General features: G+C 37.7%; 1 protein-coding gene across 1 annotated transcript in view; it reads left to right on the top strand.

Moving 5' to 3' along the window:
- PDE3B (phosphodiesterase 3B) overlaps nucleotides 1-23,039 on the top strand; it is a 161,063-nt gene that overhangs the window by 323 nt on the left and 137,701 nt on the right. Inside the window, exon 2 of the mRNA XM_029915561.1 lies at nucleotides 4-640. Coding sequence (XP_029771421.1) covers nucleotides 4-640 — 637 coding nt within the window. The remainder of the gene's footprint in view (nucleotides 1-3; nucleotides 641-23,039) is intronic.

Genomic DNA, 23,039 nt, shown 5'->3' with positions numbered 1-23,039 from the left:
GAGCGTGTGCTCGCACAGCCTCAGCCCGCTGTTCAGCATCGCCTGTGCCTTCTTCTTCCTCACCTGCTTCCTGACCCAGAGCAAGCGGGGCCCCGGGCCGGGCCGGAGCGGCGGCGGCGGCGGCGGCGCCTGGTGGCTGCTGGCGCTGCCAGCCTGCTGTTACCTGGGGGACTTCTTGGCGTGGCAGGCGTGGGCTTGGGCTCGGGGGGCCCCCGCCGCGGCCCAGCACACGCCCCCCGCGGTGGCGGGCAGGTTGTTCTCGGTGCTGAGCTGCGTGGGCTTGCTGACGCTCGCGCACCGGGCCCCGCTCCGCCACGGCATCCTGGTGCTGCTCTTCTCCAGCCTCGTCTGGTGGGTCTCCGTCACCGGGCTCGGGTCGCTGCCCGCCGCCCTCAGGCCGCTGCTCGCCTGCCTGGTCGGAGACGCCGGCTGCCTGCTGGCCCTGGGCTTGGATCACTTCTTCCAGATCAGGGAAGCCCCTCATCATCCTCGCTTAGCCAGCACCGCCGAGGACAAAGTGCCTGTGATCAGACCCCGCAGGAGGTCCAGCTGCGTGTCGTTCGGAGAAACTTCGGCCGGTTACTCCGGCAGTTCCAAGATGTTCAGGAGACCCTCGTTGCCTTGCATTTCCCGAGAACAGGTATGGCACCAGAAGGCACGGCTTGGTGAGGAAGCGAGTGCGATTTTATCGCTTCGATTCCCAACTTGAATTAGCGTTCTCGAAACCAAGTTAACTTCCAGGGCGGGGGGGGGGGGGGGAGTTTTGTTCGGGAAAGAAATCCTAAATTACAGGAAGCTTTGTAAAACATGCAGAAGTACCTTTTGTCTTGGAATAGAAATTAAATCGCAGGCTGACCGTATTGCAACTTTTAAAGACTTTGTTCTTGTGATAGATGAATTCTTAGAGGAATGAGGTGAGTTATTTGCGGTTTAATAGATCGAGGACTGCCACTTTGGCACACACTGAATTATGTGTTTTTGGTGCTATTTGTTGCTGGTGTAATGGTGGTATCTCTACTATTCTATGCATTATCCATGCATGATGACCATTATTCATTACCCACACATGATAACAATCAGCCATTAGCTTGAATACATGTGCATATATAAGTTTTAATCAGTGTGGTTTCATTCTTAATAATCGAGAGGAAGAATTCGAGATCATATAATGAACAGGGATGAGCTGTCGAACTGAGGCTGGTTGGTATAAATGAAAAGATTGTTGGGAATAATTTTTAAGGGTCCCCCCTCCCCCCAGTTTCAGTAGTATGGGCCATCATCTTTTACGGGCTAACTCATGGTCGTGTGTATTTGTTACATAATTAGGAGAATGTTGTAACAATTTAACCTTTAAACTTGGTAATGTCTGGAAAGATGCCAGAAGTATTTCCATTCTGCGCCCCCCCCCCACCCCAGGTTGACATGTTTTTGTTTTTTAAAGGAATTGAAATCATCCTCAGGGGAGAGTTTCTCTTTATGTAGTTTGGAGAAATCTTGTTCTACATCACCAAGAAATCAGCAAATATCGTTGCTATTCATTGAACATTTGCTAGGTGCAAAATGTTAGACTTATTGTCCCAAATCCTCACAAAAGCTCTGTATGGTAGATGACGTCCTCAGTTTAGAGATGAGTAAATTGAGGCGTATAGACGTTACCCAACCTCGAACATCCAGTAAGTGGCTATGCTGGGACTTAAACCTAGACCTTTCAGACTTCAGTGCTGTCTTCTAAGCAACTAGAGAGATGAGTGTAGAGGTTTTAAGTAGGAGATTAGGAATCTATACCATTGGTTTTCAGGCTCTTTGACCTGTGATATGTTTTACACTGGGACCCGGTGTTATTTGAAACAAGTTTCTTGTCCTTACTACGTCTGATGCTCTCTCTTCTTAGTAAGCTTCATGCTACTACATTGATTTTTATGTTTAACACTGATCTGAAGGGTTCCAATGAGACCACACTTTGCTTTCTTGAAAAGTGTTTTCAGAGGCCGCTTTTGTGGTCTGTACTTCTTGGGCCACATGCTAGAAAGAATTGTTAAACAAGTGTTACGCCTTTTGTTTTCTAAGTTTACAGTCAGCGATACTAGACAATGCTTAGAAAGATGTGTGTCAGGAGAAAACCTTTTGGGAGAGAAGCTGTGAAGCAAAGTCAAAGCAGCTCATTTCACAGGCGAGACTGGCAGTTGGCTGGACTATATGTGAATAGATTGCATTTTTTAACACCGGAAAAGGGTTCCAGCAGTCTCATCATATTTGTAAACAATTTTCCTGTACTTAACAGTATTACACTGTGAGGTATTATAAGTAATCTGTTGGTATAGTCAATTATGGCTGTTCTCTTATAAATCAAAGATTCCTGGTCTTCTTAATCCTCCTCTGGTCCTCTTTCCGTAACAGTAGACCTCTTCAACCTTCGGCTAGGTGCAGTGGTGTTGTTACTGCTAGGTTGCTTCATTTATTATTTGTATTAAGGGAAAATACAATTTCACTGTTAAAAAGAGCATATTTTCTTATTTCAGAAAACTTGTATTCACATTCTGTCTTGTGTAGGAACCATTTTTAGCATCTTAAATGTTAGTTCAAGGGTTTATACATGGCTATTTAACATTCAGGGTCATAAAATAGTACTATTTTGGCATTACTAGAAATTACAAAGATTGTAATAACATTCAGTTTTACTTACACTAAATTTCTGAAGTTTACCAATGGGTCTCTGGGTTTTGTTTGCGTGTTTGTGATGTTAAACTGTTTGTTAAGGGGGAAATTAGTACTTCTGTGGAAGTAAAAGATGGAGAGAGTTTTCTAATTTTCAAAGTGGTGAACTTTGTATGCGACAATTGTGTAGTCACCTTTTTGTTTTAGAAAGTGAAGGAAGGTAAAAAAGATTTTGGGTAGAACTTGATAAAGGGGGAAATGCCCCGAACTCGTAGGCCGAGAGAGGGTCAGGGGTTCAGTCGTGGCTCTACCATGTGATCTTGGACGAGTGAGTGAGTGAATCTTTCTAGGTCTCATATCCTGTCAAGTTAGGGCGTCCCGGATTCTGTAGTACCTCTCAGTTCTAGAATCCATTTCTTTTAGCAAGGTGTAAATAAAAGTATAACTAAAACCTCACAAATTAGTAGTTCTTGAAGTTTTACTTAGATGTTGAATGTTGATACTAATAAGCTATATTTTCTAGTTGGAGAAGATGAACAAATATATTCTATTTTTTGAATAGAGAACTTTAAAAAAGTATATGTGGATGGATTCATTTTTGGACTGATAAAAAATTATGATACTTTCATTTTTTTAAGAATTTAAGTGTTTTTATGAACATCTTTGAAAAACAATTGAATATTCACATGAACATTTTTAATTTGTGTCAGACTGTATTTAAAATAATTTTTAACTTTTGTTAGGTACGATCTTGAAAATTAATGGCATATGTTTTAAGACACTTGATTTTCATAATCAGACTGGTAGTTTTTGATATAAATGCTTTGTATGTGTCATTTCTTAGCTAAGGGTTTTTGTTGTTTTTAGCAAAGCATTTAGAGATTTAAAGTTTAAATCTAGTTACTGCTGACTGTGTTCTGTCTCGGGTTAATGGAAAGAAGCACTCAGTTTGTCGTGCATTCGCCAGCAGCCAGCTGAAACTAATAGGAAGCTAAAAGGAAAAAAACCCCCAGTTGTGTACATAGAAGCATTGACCAGAATGTAACAAACTACATATCTATGCCATTTGAATTGTATATTCTACAATGTAGTTTTCAGCTTTTCAACCAGATCATTTGGTGTGTGATAGACTAGGTAAACACGAGGTTTTGAAAGGTATAAGTTACTGTGTGAGATATTTTTCTATACCTAAAATGCTAAGTGCTTTCTAAATGATTAGGTAAATATTTAAAAATTCTGTGGCCTTAAAGCCCATAAATATTATTTAAAGTGTTAATTTTATGTGAGAGATATACACATGTAGTATGAGAGCTTTTAAAAAAGACTTTAAAGTTTAAATGATTATTTACCCCCTTAAGGAATTTGCAAGGCAAACCTCACTATGAATTTTTTTTACTCATACCGTAGTATTTATGAAATTTATTTTATGGTTTTAATGAGAGCGCTTTATTCTCACTTCATGTCAATATTTTTGTAGTAAACTATCAATCTATATAATAATCTTATGCGCTATTTTGTAAATATGTCCTCTGCCATCAGAGTTATCTTTCAAAATCACAGATTTAATCAGATCACTCATTCTTAAAAATCTCTTAGACTTTTCATTGTTCCTGCTCAGGATAAAGTTCATGCTCTTGATCCTTGCCCACAAAAGGCTTTTAGCCTTTTGTTTGTTTTTTAAAAAGCCATCTGGGAACACCGCTTCCTCACATCCATCCTTGGCTCTAGCTGTTTGAGGACTGCTTATTGTTATTGACTTGTGGACTTTTCTCTTCTGCTTCTATCATTCACATTGGTTAAAATCTCCTTTAAGAAACAAATAGGATTAAGAATCTTTAGAAAGTACAGTGATACTCAATGTATAAGTGGAAGACAGAGCTCCATTACAGCGGAATTGGCCTTGTATAAAAATAAATCCATGAAGCAGTGAGGACGTGAGACAGATATTTTCATTATATCATATGGAATATTAACATCTCCATAGTTTATGTTTTCCCACACTGAGTGAAAGGTAAATACGGTCAACCATGAGTAAGACCATATAAAGTTTGTTTTCATTGTCTTCAGATTTTTTTATCCTCCTCAGTGGCAGGCCCTTCTTACTCTCTTTCCTTACTCCCAATTACCATGTCTGCCCATTTCCCTAGCACATTTTCCTTCTTTCTTATACCCCTATCCAAAGGAAGAACAGACTATATTTGCTGAATAAGTTTATTTGAACATGAGTATGTTTGTGTAGCTATAGAAGATAGAAGAGATTTAGAATTTGTCTAATTGAAATATCATTTTTAAAAAGTTTATTTTGAGAGAGAGCGTGCGCCTGTGCACAAGAGTGGGGGTGGGGCAGAGAGAGTGGCGGGGGGCGGGGGGGAGACAGAGAAAGAGAGAGAGAGAGAGAGAGAGAGAGAGAGAGAGAGAGAGAGAGAAAAGGAGAATCCCAAGTAGGCTTTGTACTGGCAGTGCTGAGCCTGATTTCAGGCAAAATTTCATGAATTGTGAGATCATGACCTGAGCCGAAATCAGGAGTCAGACACTTAACTGACTGAGCCACCCAGCTGCCCCTGAAATATCATTTTATAGGAAGGAAAGAAACTCAACTCCAGAGAGATAATATCGTCTCTAGGTTATGGTGTGAAATATTGGGACACAGGGACGAGAGTCTAGGTTTGGACTCCTAGATCCTCTGCATTTTCCGTAAAGAGCACCTGGATTCGTAGTTTTCCAAGGTTGTCTTTAATTTTGCCAGCTATCTCCAATTACGTGATAGATGCTGTTCTTGATTAAAAGAGGTGGGGGGGGTGATAGGAGTGAGAGGTGGCAGAGAGATAGGAGAGACTTTTGATCACAGAGTTCATATTGACCTTAAAGACACACTGGATCCTTGATATGATTGTCTCAGGGTGACTTGTGGGATGCAGTTGGTCTCAAACTCGCATGCTTTCAGAGGCCAGCCACACAATGCATTTATGTTATATGTTGAGGGGAGGGTAAGGAGAATGGAAGTGAACTGACTATTGCCTACTTTGCCTAAGGGCTTTAAATTTAAACAAAACAAACTGAACGCCTATGTGAGCCAAGCAAAACTTTAAGAGAGCGGAGTCCTCTGTCTGAGTCTTTCTGACAGTTTGTAACATTGTTCAGTTTATTATATACAAGTTGATCCGTGTTTATTTAAGTGATTGTTGGAAGCTTGTTTCTAAATCTTGGGCACTAGAGTGTATTTCCCACTGTCTTTTTCTTTTGCAACTAAAACTTTACCTCCAGTAAGGATACCTAGCAGGTTATCTTATCTTTGTAAGATAAAGATCTTTATCCCTCCTCCATCCATTAGAGGATGTTTGACTACTTCTTCCCTAGATTTCATACAGCTTTCTTCCAGGGAGTTTTACATTTATTTAGTTACTTAAATTTGTAAATGAGAAATGCCACATGTGAAAGACTATACATTTGCATATTTTTGTATGGCTTAAAGAAAATAAACAAAAGTCATGTATTCACCACTCATTTTCTTCAAAGTTTCTTGTGTAACCTATTTTGTATCTCCTCCCCCCCAGAGGCAACACATCTATCTCTCTATCTACCTATATACTCTATCTATACTATTCATTACCTTGCTTTGCTTTACTATTATAATCCCCATGAATGTATTCCTTTATTTATTATTTTTTTAATGTTTATTTATTTTGGAGAGAGAGAGAGACAGAGTGTGAGCCGGCGAGGGGTAGAGAGAGAGAGATACAGAATCTGAAGCAGGCTCCAGATTCAGAGCTGTCAGCACAGAGCCCGATGCAGGGCTTGAACTCATGAATCCTGAGATCACAACCTGAGCCAAAGTCAGATACTTAACAAGCTGAGCCACTCAGGCGCCCCCTCCCTCACATGAATGTATTCCTAAGTAAATAATATGTTGCCTGCGTCTGACCTTTAAGTAAGTAGAATCATGCTATATGAATTCTTCTATAACCTTTTTTTTCCTGATATTTTCTGGGATTCATATGTTGATTTGGATAGTTGTAGTTAAATTTTTTAGTGCTTTAGAGTATTTTATTATATGGACATAGTAAAACTTATTTATCCATTCCACTGTTTGTGGACCCTTAGGTCATTTTCAGTTTTTTGCTATTATAGATAATGCTGCTATGAAAACTCAAAAAAATTTTGGTTAATGTTTATTTGTTTTTGAGAGAGAGAGACAAAGCATGAACCGGGGAGGTGCAGAGAGAGAGGGAGACACAGAATCCGAAGCCGGCTCCAGGCTCTGAGCTGTCAGCACAGAGCCCGACGCAGGACTCAAACTCACAAACTGTGAGATCATGACCTAAGCCGAAGTTGGACGCTTAACCAACTGAGCCACCCAGGCGCCTCCCCCCCAAATTTTTTTTAATGTTTATTTGTTTTTGAGAGAGGAATCATCCACAGGGGGGGGACAGAGAGAGAGGGAGAAAATATTCTTACAAACATCTCCTGATGCATATGTGCATCTAGAGGAAGAATTGCTGAATTACAAGCTATGCTGCTATTCAACTAGGCAGAAAAACAGCACCCTGAAGATGCCCCTGCTGTAACCCCTGGAGTTTGTGAATTTGTTACTTTCTATGGTGAAGGGGACTTTGCAGGTGAGATTAAGTTAAGGGGGGGGTCAACCAGTGTTGTCTGTCTGAGTGGATCCACGTAATTGCAAGGGCGCTTAAAAAAGTGGAAGAGGGAGGCAGAAGAGATCACAGTGACAGAAGAGATGTGACAGTGGCTGTTGGGTTGGAGTAATACAGGGTGAGGAAGTCTCACTCAATCTACTTTTGACTTTGAAATAGGAGACGGTCAGAAGTCAAGGAAAGCAGTCAGCATCTCAAAGCTGGAAAAGACAAGGAAATGGGGTCCCCCGCCTGCCCAGAGCTCCCCAAATGAAATGAAGCCTTGCCAACACCTTGATTTTAGCTCAGTCAGACCAGCTTGACCCATAGAGCTGTGAGATGATAAATTTGTATTGTTTTATACCATTGAGATTTTAGTTGTTAGAGTAATGTATTACTTTGCAGTAACTGCTGTAACAGTTTGCATGGGTTGCTGAAACAAAGTACCACAAACCGGGTGGCTTGAGCCACAAATCCACATTCTCAGTTCTTCTGGAGCCTAGAAATCCAAGATTAGTTTCCCCAGGGTTGGTTCTTTTGCAAGAGCTCAGAGGAAGAGCCTGCCCCGCAGCTTCTGGTGGCTTGCTGACATTTTTCGGATTGTAGATGCATCACCCTTATCCATATGTGGCAGTACAAAACTAAGCACTAGGGCAAGTTGAATTGTTTTTCACAATGATTATACCTGTTATACTTTTGCTAGAATTTCCTGAAACCAATGACTCCTATTTACTGACTTTAATTTTTGTTAGTCTAGAGAGTGTGAAATGATATTTCTTTGTGATTTTAATTTGTATTGCCCTAATTACTAATAAGGCCGAGTACTTTTTACGTTTTTGGACTACATTTTTTTTTAATTATTTTTTGTTTTTTTAATGTTTATTTTTGAGAAAGAGAGACAGGGCACGAGTGAAGGAAGGGGTAGAGAGAGAGGAAGACACAGAACCCAAAGCAGGCTCCAGGCTCTGAACTGTGAGCACAGAGCCCAACGCAGGGCTCAAAGCCATAACTGTGAGATCATGACCTCAGCCAAAGTAGGATGCTTAACTCTTTGAACCACCCAGGCACTCCTGGACTACATTTTTTATTCAGGACTACATTTCTTATTTGGGGCTTGTCTCTTAATGTCTTTTGTTCTTTTCTTTTGCTGGTTTATTTTTTCTCAATAAATCATGAGTTCTATTTGTTTTCTGGACATTGGACATTAATTCTTTATTGAATGAGTTGCAGATATCGTTTTTCAGTTTTTATGGTGTCTTTTGATAACTGAAGTTCTTTTTTTTTTAATTTATTTTGAGGGGGGTGAGAGAGAGAGAGAGAAAGAGCAAGAGCAAGAGCAGGGGAGGAGCAGAGAGAGAATCCCAAGCAAGCTCCTGAGCCTGATCTGGGACTCGAACTCACAAACCGTGAGATCATGACCGGAGCCAAAATCAAGAATTGGACGCTTTTAAATGACTGAGCCACATAGGCACGTGATAACTGAAGTTCTTAATGTTGTCAAATTTACCAATCTTTTCCTCTAATGCTAAGACTCTTTGTGTCTTGTTTATGAAACCCTTCCCTATTGGAAGTCATAATACAGATTTCTATATTGTCTTTTTAATGTTTTAAAGTTTTGCCTTTCAAAATTTTTTTTATCCACACAGAATTGCTTTATATGATCCAATCTCATTTTTTATCCAATGGATATTATGTCAACATAATTCATTGAAACATTTATTCTCCATTTATTAGCATTGCGATTTCTGCCATATTTCAAAATATATATCTGAAGATTCAGTATATATATGTATCTTTATCTGTGCTCTTTATTTTTAAATTTTTATTTATTAAAAATCTTTTTAGTGTTTATTTATTTTTGAGAGAGAGAGACACAGAGTGTGCATGGGGATGGAGCAGAGAGAAAGAGGGAGACACATAATCCAAAGCAGGCTCCAGGCTCTGAGCTGTTAGCACAGAGCTGGACATGCGGCTCAAACTCAAAAACAGTGAGATCATGACCTGAGCCAAATTTGGACACATAACCAACTGAGCCACCCAAACTCCCCTTTGGGCTCTTCGTTAAGTTTCATTGGTTAGCTGATGCGCTCTGTGTTTATACCACCCTGTCTTAATTGTAATGGCTTTATAATAAGACACTATATGGTAAATCCCTTTAAATAGTTCTTTCAGAGGATGTTGGGTTTTTATGGACTTTACTTTTCAATATAAATTTTAGAATAAGCTTGTCAAGTTTCACAAAAAATACTGTTGGGATCAGCATTGCAATCAGTCTTTTGCACAATTTAGAGAAGAATTTGCTTTTGATTGAAAATTTTAAGTTATATTTTTCTAGGAACCTATTTAATATAACCTTTCAAATTTATTTTCTTGATTCATAATATCTTATTTGTTTAGTCTGTTCAGCATCTGCATTGATGTCCTCTGTTTCATTTTTTAATGTTTATTTATTTTAGAGAGAGAGAGTGCATGCATGTGTGTGAGCAGGGGGGAGGAGGGACAGGAGATCTGAAGTGGGCCCTGTGCTGACAGCGGAAAGCTCAATATGGGAGAACCAGGGAAATCATGACCTGGGTCAAATCAGACTTAAACTTGACTGAGCCACCCAGGCTCCTCCTCTTTTTATTTCTAATATCATTTGAATCTTTTTTCTTTGTTTCTTAATTGGTCTTGCTAGAAGTTGATTTGCTTTTTTTAAAGTTTTTTTTTTTTTGAGAGAGAGAGAGCTCACGCATATGTATGCAAGTGGAGGAAGGGCAGAGAGTGAGTGAGAGAGAGAGAGAGGGAGAGAATCCCGAGCAAGCTCTGCTTTGTCAGTGCAGAGCCCCATGTGGGGCTTGAACATATGATATGTAAGATCATGACCTGAGGCAAAATCAAGAGGGGGCACTCTTAACCAACTCAGCCACCCAGGTGCCTCTATTTGCTTTTTTTCTCTTATTAAAAAACATTATTTTAATATTTATTTATTTTTGAAAGAGAGAGAGACAGAGACAGAGACAGAGCGTTGTAGGGAGAGGGGCAAAGAGAGAGGGAGACTCTGAAGCAGGCTCCAGGCTCTGAGCTGTCAGCACAGAACCCGGTGCAGGGCTCGAACTCACGAGCCATGAGATCATGACCTGAGCCGATGACCTGAACTGAACTGCCCTGGCACCTTGCCTCTATTTGCGTTTCAATCTTTTTAAAAAACCAGCTCTTTGGATTGGTACTTTTTTTTCTATTTTATTTATATCAGCTCTTTTATTGTTTTTTTTCTTTGAGTTTCTTTTCTTTAAAAGAATTTAATGTTTATTTTTGAGAGAGAAAGAGAGAGACAGAGCATGAGAAGAGAAGGGGCAGAGAGAGAGAGAGAGAGAGAGAGAGAGGAAGACACAGAATCCAAAGCAGGCTCCAGGCTCTGAGCTGTCAGCACAGAGCCTGACGCGGGGCGGGGCTCGAACCCATGAACCATGAGATCATGACCTGAGCCGAAGCTGGATGCTTAACCGACTGAGCCACCCAGGCGCCCCTTGTTCTTTTTCTAACTTTGTAATTGGGATGTTAAGCTCGTTGATTTTGAGGCTTTTTAGTGTATTCATTTAAGATTATACATTTCTCTAAATATTGCTTTAGTTGACTGTCACAAGTTTTGATGTGTAGTATTGTTATTGTTCAGCCCTAAGCATTTTCTAATTTTCATTTTGATTTCCCTTTTGACTAATAAGTTGCTATGAAGTAATAATAACTTATAATCTTGTAGGTTTTTTAGTTATTTTATTGTTGTTTTCTGATTTAATTGCCTTTTGGGCAAAGAATGTGGCCTAATATATGGTCAGTTTTCATGACTGTTCGGTATGCTTGAAAATAATATATATTGGATTGCTCTTAGCGCAGAGCCTGCTTCAGATCTTCTGTCCCCCTCTCTCTCTGTTCCTTCCCTGCTTGAACTCTCTCTCTCTCAAAAATAAAGCATTAAAAAAAATCTTACTTTACTGTTGGATTTGTCAGTTTCCCCTTCATAGTGTGCAATTTGCTTCTCATGTTCATGAGTAGATAGATGGAGAATAGAACTTTTCAAGTTGGATAGAAATACTTATCAAAGGAACAACAAAAACTGTGCATGAGGGGAAGAACATTTCAAATGTCTGAAGAGTTAATGTGGGAAAGTAATGAAAAACTAATTTGATCAGAGTTCGCATATGTTTGCAAATTGCCTTTTGTATATGCCAGGCCTTAGAGATACTAAGCACAGGGTCTGTATTGCAAGATCAAACTCTAACGCAGAGAGAAAATGTGAATAACTAATTACGATTCAATGTGGAAAGTGTTGTAGCAGAGGTATAAACAAGGTACTCTGGGGATAGTATGGAAGGAACAACTAACCTTCTCCAAGAGGAGAGTTGGAAAGCCTTTAAGAAGTAATTAACAGTTGACCTTTAATTTTCAAAGAACATTTCTCCTTGATATAAAGTAAGTCACAAATGAATTAAAAAAATGTCACTCCTATGAAAAAAATGTCACTCCTATGACTTTAAAAGTAATTTTTAAAAATTCATTTTATTTATTTTCTTAAAATATAATTTATTGTAAAGTTGGCTAACATATAGTGTATACAATGTACTCTTGGTTTTGGGGGTAGATTTCTGTGATTTATTGCTTACATACAACACCCAGTGCTCATTCCAACAAGTGCCCTCCTCCATGCCCATCACCCATTTTCCCCTCCCCCTTGCTCACCCACCCCCGCCCAGCCCGGAACTCATGACTGTGAGATCATGAGAGTTGATGCTCTACCAACTGAACCAGCCAGGTACCCATCCACCCCCAGTTTTGTTTTTTTTTTCCATTTGAAATACAGTTGATGCACATTGTTACATTAGTTTCAGGTGTACAAACAACATAGTGATTGGGTGACTCTTCATGTTTTGTAGCGCTCACCCGAAGCACAGCCACCGTCTGTCACTGAATAACACTATTACAATACTGTTGGCCGTATTTCCTATATGTACCTCTTATCCCTGTGACTTACTCATTCCATATCTGGAAGCCTGTACCTTTCACTCGCCTTTACCTGTTTTACCCATCCTATTACCCTCTCCCCTCTGGCAGCCAGCAGTGCTGTATATTTATGGGTCTGTTTGTTCCTTTTTGTTTGTTCATTGTTTATTCCTTAGATTACACATATAAATGAAATTATATGATATATGTCTTTCTCCAACTTATTTCACTTAGTATAATACCTTCTAGGCCCAATCATGTTGTCATCCTGTTTTTATGTCTGAGCAATATTCCATTGTATACACAAACCACATTTTCTTTATCCCTTCATTTATTGATGGACACTTAGGTTGCCTACATATCTTGGCTGTTGTCAATAATGATGCACTAAACATAGGGGTGCATATATCTTTTTTTTAAAAGTATCTCTTTGAACTAGTGTTTTTCATTTTCTTTGGGTGGAATTACTGGTTCTTGCAGTATTTCTAGTTTTAATTTTTTGAGGAGCCTCCTTACTGTTTTCCACAGTGACTGTACCAGTTTATATTCCTAGCAGCAGTGTATAAGGATTCCTTTTTATCCACATTTTTACCAACACTTGTTATTTCTTGTCTCTTTGATACTCACCATTCTGGCAGGTGTAAGGTAGCATCTTCTTCTGATTTTAATTTTCATTTTCCTGATGATTAGAGATGCTGAGCATCTTCATGTGTCTATTGGCTGTCTTATGTCTCCTTGGAGAAATGCCTATTCAGGTCCTCTGCCCCTTTTCAAATCAGATTATGTGAGTTTTTCATGTTGAGTTTTAAAATTCTTTATATATTTTGGATATTAACCCTTTATCAGATATATCATTTGCAGATATCTTCTCCCATTCTGTAGGTTGCTTTTTTGTTTTCTTTGTTTTTAAATTTTTTATTGATATTTTGATAGGAATTGCATTGGATCTGTAGATTGCTTTGGGCAGTGTGGACATTTTAACGGTATTCAGTCTTCTAGTCCATGGACATGGAATATCTTTCCATTTGTTTTGTATTTTATAGTTTTCAGAGTACTGATCTTTCAGTTCCTTGATTAAGTTTATTCCTAGGTATTGTATTCTTTTTGTTGCAATTGTAAATGTAATTGTTTTTTAAATTTCTTTATATGCTACTTCATTATTGTATGAAAACATTACAGATTTCTGTGTGTTATTTTGTATCCTGCAACTTTACTGAAGTCATTTATTACTTCTGACAGTTTTTTGATGGAGTATTTATTTATTTATCTTATTTATTTTTGGTGAAGTCTTTAGGGATTTTTGTGTCTAGTATCATTTCATCTGCTATAGTGACAGTTTTACTTTTTCCTTATAAATTTGGATGCCTTTTATTTATTTTTTGTCTGATTGCTGTGGCTAGGACTTCCTGTACTATGTTGAATAAAAAGTAATGAGAATGGGCATTCTTGTCTTAAAGGAAAAGTTGTTTTTCACCATTGAGTATAAAATTAGCCATGGGTTTTTCATACATGTATGGCTTTTTTAATGTATATATTCCCTCTCAACTGACTTTGTTGAGCATTTTTACCATGAATGGATATTGAATTTTGTCAAATGCTTTTTTTGTATCTATTGACATGGTCATGCGATTTTTAGCCTTCATTTTGTCTTTGTGTATTGCATTGATTTGTGGGTATTGAACCATCTTTGTTTTGCTGGAATAAATCCCATTTGGTCATGGTGAATGATCTTTTTAATGTATTGTTAGATGCAGTTTGCTGTATTTTGTTGAGGATTTTAGTATCTATGTTCATCTGGGATACTGGCCTATAGTGTTTGTTGTTGTTTTGTTTTATAGTTGTTGTTTATTTTTGTTTTTGTAGTGTCTTTGGTTTTGGTGTCAGGGTAATGCTTCCCCTTTCCTTATATTTTTTGGAATAGTTTGAGGAGAATAAGGATTACCTGTCCTTTAAACATTTGGTAAAATTCACCTGTGAATCCATTTGGTCCTGGACTTTTGTTTGTTGGGAGTCTGTTGATTGCTGATTCAGTTTTATTTATTATTAGTAATTAATCTGTTCAGATTTCGTATTTTTTTCTGACTCAGTGTCTGTTTCTTTTCCTTTCTTTTCTTTTTTTGTGGTGAAATACACAAAATTTATCATTGTAACCATTTAAAAAATTTTTAAATGTTTTTATTTATTTTTGAGAGACAGAAAGACAGCACGAGCAGGGGAGGGTCAGAGAGAGAGGGAGACACAGAATCTGAAGCAGGCTCCAGGCTCTGAGCAATCTGTCAGCACAGAGCCTGACGTGGGGCCTGAACCCACAAACCGTGAGATCATGACCTGAGCCGAAGTCAGACATTTAACCGACTGAGCCACCCAGGCAACTCTCATTGTAACCATTTTTAAGTGTGTATTTTAGTGGCATTAAGTACATTCTAACTGTTGTGCAACTATCACTACCATCCATCTCTAAAACATTTTAACCTTTTGGGGCACCTGGGTAGCTCAGTCGGTAAAGCCTCCAACTTTGGCTCAGGTCATGATCTCATGTTCATGGGTGCCAGCCCCACATCAGGCTCTGTGCTGACAGCTCAGAGCCTGGAGCCTGCTTCGGATTTTGTGTCTCCCTCTCTCTCTACCCCTCCCCCTCTCATGCTCTCTCTCTGAATCAAAAATAAAACATTAAAAAAACCTTTTTAACCTTTCTAAACAGAATACATAACCATTAAATAACTCTCTACTCTGCCTCTCCCTCCTCACCCCTGATAACTGCCATTCTTCTGTCTCTATGAGTTTGACTACTCTAGGTACCTCATGTAAGTGGAATCCTAGAGTATTTACCTTTTTGTGACTAATTTATTTCACTTAGCATAATCATTGTTGGAATTTTCATAAGCTTTGCTTTGAATTCATAGATTACTTTGAATAGTATTGACATGTTAACAGTATTACATCTTACCATACATTAACATAGGATATCTTTCTATTTATTTGTTTTTCTATTTATTTGTGATTTAATTTCTTTCAGCAGTGTTCTATAGTTTTCAGTGTATGAGTCTTTTCCCTCTCTGGTTAAGGTTTTTTCCAAGTATCCATTTTGCTTCTATTGTTAATGGACCTGTTTCTTAATTTCATTTTTGAGTTGTTCATTGTCAGTGCATAGAGTACAGCTGATTTATATGTGTTGATTTTATGTTTTGCAGCTTTCCTGAATTTGTTTATTCTAACAGGTTGTGTTTGTGTGTATGTAATCTTTATGGTTCTCATTTGGTTAAAAAAATCTTAAAAATAAGGCTTAATTTAGTATCATTATTATTTTTTAAGACTTGAGTTTTTTTTAGAGAAGTTTAAAGTTCACTGGAAAATTCAAGGGGAGGTATAGAAATTTCCCATATACACACTGGTATAGTCTGTTCCATTGTCAAAATCTTCCACAAGATTTGTTACAATTCACGGCGTACCTACATTGAAACTTCATAATCACTCAAAGTCCATACTTTACATTATGTTTCACTCTTGGTGTTGTATAGTCTGTGGGTTTAGACAAATGTATAATGACAAGTATGCATCATTTTGGAAAATAAAAAGCATTTTCACTATCCTAAATAAATATATTCTGTGCTTTGCATATATATTCCTTCCCACTACCCACTCTTGGCAGCCACTAATCTTTTTACTGTATTCCATACTTTTGCCTTTTCCAGAATTATAATTGGAATAAAAAAGTACTTATTTAGTTTTTTGTTGAAATTAATGCTATATATGCAGACTGAGAAAACACAAGTGAAAAATGTAAAGTGGTCCCAAGTGACTGTAAATTCAAATTCCTGAAATCATTCCCACAGATAAAAATTGAGCAGTGCATTCATCAAAAATCCATAAAACATGCAAGAAAACAAGGTACAATGAGTAAGAACATGCAGAAAAAAGTATACAGCAAAAAAAAATCACACCCCCAAAGTCTTCAAAGGTCAGAAATGCCATATACTAGATACAGGAAATGTTAATCTGTTTAAAGAAATAAAATAGAAAATTGGGGAAATGATGGGTTAACAGAGTCAACAGAACAGTCATACAGATTGGAAAATCAGAACTTCTAAAGATGGAAAAAATAACCACAAATTGAAAATCTGATGCACATATTAATTAGCAGTTGAGGGCAGAAGATAGATCCATAGAAACTATCCATAACATTTTGCAGAGAAAAAAAGAGATGGAAATTAAGAGAAATAGAGCCGTTTGGAGAATGAGGAGAAAAAGTTTAACATGGATTTAACTGAAGTTCTAAAAGCCTATAAGAAAATGGAAAACAGGTGGTATTTGAGAATTTTGGCTGTAAAGTTGAATTTTATAGTTCTCATGAAAAATACCAAGTGATAGTCTGAAAACCCTCTGAATCTTAAGCAAAATAAATAAAATAAATCCGCCCGATGTGTAACATTGCAAAATTCAGAACACACGGAAAAGAGAAGTACTAAAAGAAGTCATAGAGAAAAGAGAAATTAACTACCACAAACAAACAAGAAAGAATGACAATTATACTGAAAGGTTACTTATTAGTAGCAACAGTGGACTCAGAAAGCAGTCGAGTGTCATCCTTTGTGGGCTGAGGGAAAACAGCTGTCAAACTAGAAATTAATGTCCAGCAAAGCTTTGTTTCTGGAAAGAGAACAAATTAAAATCATTTGAGGCCAGCAAAAATTGGGAATTCTTCTCACCAAAAATACATATAGTTCAGGCAGAAAGAACTGAATTCAAGAAGAAATGCTGATAATAGATATGTAGGTAAAACCAAGCAACCATGATGTTATAAAACGTTACCAGCAGTGCCTAATTTGCAATGGGAGAATGAGCTAGTACTAAATCAGTAGAAAACATGGCATTTACACTGGAAGGAAAAATTGGGAAAGCGAGACTCTCAGTATGAAGATATTTCAGGTTTGGGTGTGCGGAAGGTTAGTGGTATCATTAGTATTAGCTTCCATAGAGAATGGAAAGTTGCTGGCTTGGGAGAAGTGACAAAAAGCTTGGCTTTCTTGGGTAACAGCTTGTTTTCTTACATATGCGCCTGCTCCCTGAAATGTAAGCTCCCCGAGAACAAGGCTCCAACATTTCTATTTTGCGTTTCTGCTAGTACATTTGTGAGTTCACAGTGGCTGTCTATGACTGTATTTACTCTTACTGTCATTTTTCATCATAGTTCCATGTTACCCTTGAGTAAAGGAAAGAACTGTAGGTGGAGATGAATTCCAATCTTTGGTGTTCTCGTTAACAGGACGTTGAGTTGCACAATTTCAAAGCCAGACTGCTTGGAGTTTAAATGGCATTTCTGCCACTTCTAGGATGTTGGGCATGTTATTTAACAAGCTGTGTAAAACTAGCGGTACTAATAACATCTGCCTCACTGATGTGAGATGTTGTTACAGAATTAAATGAATTAATAACCTGGAAAATTCCTGGAACAGTGTCTGGTACCTGACAAGCTCTCAAGAGGTTAATTGTTGGTGGCGTTGTTACTGATAGTTAAAATTTTCATCTTCAAATTGCTTGGTAGTTTATGCCAAATTACTCTAAAATCAATGGTAAGGCCAATAAATTTAGATCTTTCAAATAATACCTTTTTATTAAACCAATAGTTGTCTTGCAACCTGTCTTAAGTAGAAAAGTCTTGTATAGGGGTATATGGTGGAAATTCAGCAATTGCCAATGTTAGGAAAACAAAGAAAAGATACTAATGATGATTTAAAAATTGATTAAAAGGGTTTAATTGGGGATTTCTTACCTTCTGAAGTTTCGGATGTGAAGGTTAAGAACCTTTGGTCTACAAGATAAAGAATTTGTCAGTTATTGCAACCCTAACTATACTGTCCCGTATAATTTTTTGTTCCAGTTTGTCATTTTGGAGTTTGAGGTACATTAGAACTTCAAAAAAATGTCCTTACCCGTAACTGTTGCTTCATAGTTCACTACTAAGCCTGTTGACAGCTCTGCAGCCCCACCTCAGGGATGGTAAGAGGGAGACAAAAGATAAGAGAACAGAAGGAAGAGAAATTGTCTGTAAAGTGGCTCCTTCAACCCTGTTTCTCACTCCGGTCAGCCTTGGGCACTGCACTTTACCGCGTTTAGATCAAGTTCTGTGAAGATTTTCCACTATGTAAATGGTAATGGTTTAAAGCGGGCAAAAATATGTATGGATGTGGATTTTTGCAAATATATGGGGAAATATTTTTAAGGGGAAAAGTAAATGCCAGTGTGTATCATTATAGGTCATTTAGTGTTTTCTTTGCTTGTAAAAATAAGCACCATCTATAATTAGCTTTAATATCTGAAAATTCATTTCTTCAGCAGACACTGCTAAGGCATTCTGCCAGGAGCTATGAGGGCTGTGAAGCAGAATCATGTAAGGATACAACACCCTGAGGTTTATTGTAAGATAAATGTGAAGATTTTATTTTAAATTAGACAGGAGGGCATTGTAATATAATGTCTGAGCAGGGCTCAATGAATAACACCCATATCCCCTGCCCAAATTCTGAACAAATTAAAAAAAGAATGACAGATAAGAGATTAAAATACCACCTTTATTATTGATAAAGCTTATATTGGAGGACTTGCCTTACTATGCAGGCAATTTTTTTTTTTTTAATACTGAACCCCAGAGTTAAATAGACATACCTGGTCACAGTCAGGACGGGGCCAGGAACATTCTTCCTATTTGTAGAGAAGCCTAACCTTGGAGGAGCACTGGAGAACTTGTTCCAGCTAGCAGTAGACTCCCAAGAGTAAAAACATAGATACAGTTATGCTTACATAACTCTTTAGTCTAAATTTGCCAATCATGTAAGTCAATATTCCCTTTCTAGAAAAAAAAATAGTGAGGGATAGAGAGAGGCCAGAGTTGTTAGGGAAGATTGCTTCTCATAGAAACCATACAATTGAAGAAAAGCCATTGTCTCTCAACATGAAAATAGTCATTTCTTATCTCAAAATCTTTTACAGAACAAAAATTTTAAGTCTTGCATACCCTTGTTTTTGCAACTGTAATTTTTACATAGTTGCATGGAGTATACAAAACTGAGGCTAGGTTAGCCCTTCCTTCATTGCTTTCTGTCTTGACAAACTTGAGTCACTTCCCTCTCACTGTGCATCTGTTATTACTCTTAACACTCAGTTTTATTTGTATTGACAGGTCTGTCTTATCTCTTTATTTTGTGTTATTTTATTTTATTTTTAAATTTTATTTATTTTGAGAGAGAGCATGAGCAGGGGAGAGACAGAGGGAGGTAGAGAGAGAATCCCAAGCAGGCTCTGTACTGTCAGCGCAAAGCCTAATGTGGGGCTTGATTCCACAGATTGTGATGATCATGACCTGAGCTGAAGTCTAGAGTCAAATGCTTAATTGACTGAGCCACCCAGGTGCCCCAAGTACTTTTTGATATTCTAAGAAACCTTTGTCTACTTGAACATCTCAAAGATATTATGTTTTCTTCTGAGAGCTTTATCGTCTGTGTTCTAACTTGCATTAATTTTTTGCATATGGATTGATGGTCAAATTTTCTTTTTCCACGTAGATAACTAGTTGTTTCAGCACTGTTACAAAGACTTTTCCCCCATTGAATTGACTTGTCCTCCTTGTCTAAAACCATTGGTAATATGTTTGTGGGTTTACATATCAGGATTATTGTCTTACATTTTTTTCTGATATAAACTCTAATAAAATGAAGACCAGGAGTTAGAACCTAGGATCAGAAAGATGGTACTTAAATTTGATTATATTTTATAGTTTTTTGGTCTTATCATTTGCGAATTCATTCTGAGTTCATCCACAAAAGGGAAGAAGCTTATCTCTTCTTCTTATTTTAAGTTCCTTCTATTCTTAAACCAAATCACTCTGAACATTGGGGAAGTAATCCAGGTTTTGGTACAAGGCCCATGCTGCAGGGTGAGGTAGCCCATGATCTTTACCCTTTCAGGTTAGGATTTAATAAAAATAACTACATATTTGATGAGCATTTCTTATGTGTTTGACATTATGCAAAGTGCTTTATTATAAACAGTTTCATTTACTCCTTCCCCCAAACCTTAGGTGCTTACCTTTTATTATTTTTTTCATTAAACATTTTTTTAATAGTTATTTTTGAGAGAGAGAGACAGACAAAGAGAGAGACAGCGTGTGAGCAGGAGAGGGGCAGAGAGAGAGGGAGACACAGAATCTGAAGCAGGCTCCAGGCTCTGAGCTGTCAGCACAGAGCCCGACACGGGGCTCGAACTCACAAACTGCGAGATCATGACCTCAGCCGAAGTTGGACACTTAACCGACTGAGTCACCGAGGCTCCCCTACCTTTTATTTGTTTAATTAAAAATTGAGAATTATCATAATAAAATGGACCTTTTTGTCATATAGTTCCATATGGTAACGGTTTGTATATTATAGACATGAGCATGGATTTGTGGATTCATCATAACGATCAGAATGCCAAATAGTTCCTTTACTCCCCAAATTCTCTTGTACCATGTCTTTGCAGTCATATCTTCTCTCCTCTCCTGACCCTTGCCAACCACTATCTTTCTTTCATTGTAGTTTTACCTTTTTGAGAATGTCAGAATCAAACAGTATGGATCCTTTCAAGATTGGCATCTTTCACTTAGCGTAATGCCTTTGAGAGTCTTCCAAGTTGTTGTATGTAATGTACTCCTTTTTACTGCTGAGTAGTAGTCCGTCAGCTGGGTGTACCTCAGGTTGTTTATCCATTCACTTCTTGAAAGATATTTGGGTTGTTTCCAAATATGTTGATTATGACTAGAATTGCTATCAACATTCATGTAAAGATTTTTGTGTGAATGTATGTTTTTATTTCTCTAGGATAAATACCCAGTTGGGTTGCTAGGTCATGTGACAAGTATATATTTAACCTTATAAGAAATTGCCAGTAGTTTTCCAGAGTGGTTGTGCCATTTTTCAGTCTCACCAGTAATGTATGAAAGTTCCAGTAGCTCCACTCACCAGCACTTGGTATTGTTATTGTTTTCATTTTCATTATTTTAATATGTGTAATGGTATCTTATCAGAGTTTTATTTTGCATTTCTTTAATGGCTGCTAATGATTTTAAACATTGTTTTTCCTTTTCCCATTATATATCATCTTTGGTGAGGTGGGTATAAGGGTTCAGGCCTTTTGTTGGATATGTAATTTGCCAATTTTCCTTGCCTTTATAGCTTCACTTCTATTCTATGAACTTTTTCCAGAGAGCGAAGATTTAAGTTTTGATGAAGTCTAGTTTATCAATTTTTTTCCTTTTTTATCGATCATGCTTTAGGTGTCATGTTTAGGAACTCTTTCCCAGACTCCAGGTCATGAAGATTTTCTCTTATGTTTTCTTCTTGTCGTAACCTGATGGCCGGGGCCGCTCATCCCCGGTGATCGGTGATCGGCGGTACCTGTTTCGTCCGCCCCGACCAGCAGGGCGGAGAATCATCCCGGGTCCTTCTCCTGAGGGAGGGAGAGAAAAAGGGGGCAGGAGAGGGATTATAAAATTATAAAAGATTTATAATTTTAGATCTATGATCCATTTTGAATTAATTTTTTTTTTATAAAGAGTTAAGTTTGGTTTCAGGGTTTTCTACCTACAGATGTCCATTGAATGGGCTTGGTACCTTTATGAAAAATCAATTTAGCTATATATATATATATATATCTTTTTTTAAAGACTTTAAAAAATGTTTATTTTTGAGAGAGAGAGAGAATAAGCAGGGGAGGGGCAGAGAGAGAGGGAGACAGAGTCCCAAACAGGCTCCATGCTGCCAGTGCAGAGCTCGATGCTGAGGCTCCAGTCCATGAACTGCAAGATCAAGACCTGAGCTGAAACCAAGTGTCAGCTGCCTAACTGACTGAGCCACCCAGGTGCCCCAATTTAACGTTATTTATGTGGATCTATTTCTGGGTTCTCTGTATTCCATCCCATTAGTTAGTGTATCTTTCCCTTTGACAATACCGCGCTGCCTTCTTCTACAAAAGTGTTTTGTTCCTTTGCCTTCTCATATAAATTTTAGACTTAGCTTGTTTATATTGACAAAAAAAAATATGACTGGGATTTTGATTATAGTTTCATTAAACGTGTAGAATTAGTTTTGGTATAATTGACTTTTTCACTATTTTGAGTCTTCCATTTCATGAATATGCATTATCTCTCTCCTTATTTAGGTCTTCTTTGATTTTATTATTCATCAGTGTTTTGTAATTCTCACCATAAAAATCCTGTACACCTTTTGATAGATTTACATCCAAGTAGTTCATTTTTTGAAGCTATTATAAATGTATTTTTTGTATTGTTGATTACTAGTATATAGAAATACAATTGTTGGGGTGCCTGGCTGGCTCAGTCAGAGGAGCATATGAGTCTTGATCTCAGCATCATGAGTTTGAGTCCCATGTTGGGTGTAGAGATTATTAAAAAAAAACTTAAAAAAAAAGAAATATGTTTTGTGTGTGAATTTGTATTCTGTGACCTTGTTAAATTCACTTATTAGTAATAGGAGTATTTTTATAAATTCCTTGAGATTTTCCTACATAAACAATACTGGCATCTGTGAACGGGGGCAGTTTTGTTTCTTCTTTTCAAATCTGTGTGCCTTTTATTTCTTTTTCTTGCCTTTTTGTTTTTTTTTTATATATTTTTTTAATTTATTTTTTTATGGTTTTTATTTATTTTTGAGAGACAGAGACAGTGTGAGCTGGGGAGGGTCAGAGAGAGAGGGAGACACAGAATCTGAAGCAGGCTCCAGGCTC

Source organism: Suricata suricatta, chromosome 11 (genome assembly GCF_006229205.1).
Source record: "Suricata suricatta isolate VVHF042 chromosome 11, meerkat_22Aug2017_6uvM2_HiC, whole genome shotgun sequence".
NCBI classification, from domain to species: domain Eukaryota; kingdom Metazoa; phylum Chordata; class Mammalia; order Carnivora; family Herpestidae; genus Suricata; species Suricata suricatta.
Note: the sequence above shows the minus strand (reverse complement) of the source record. Positions and strands in the feature narration are given on the sequence as shown.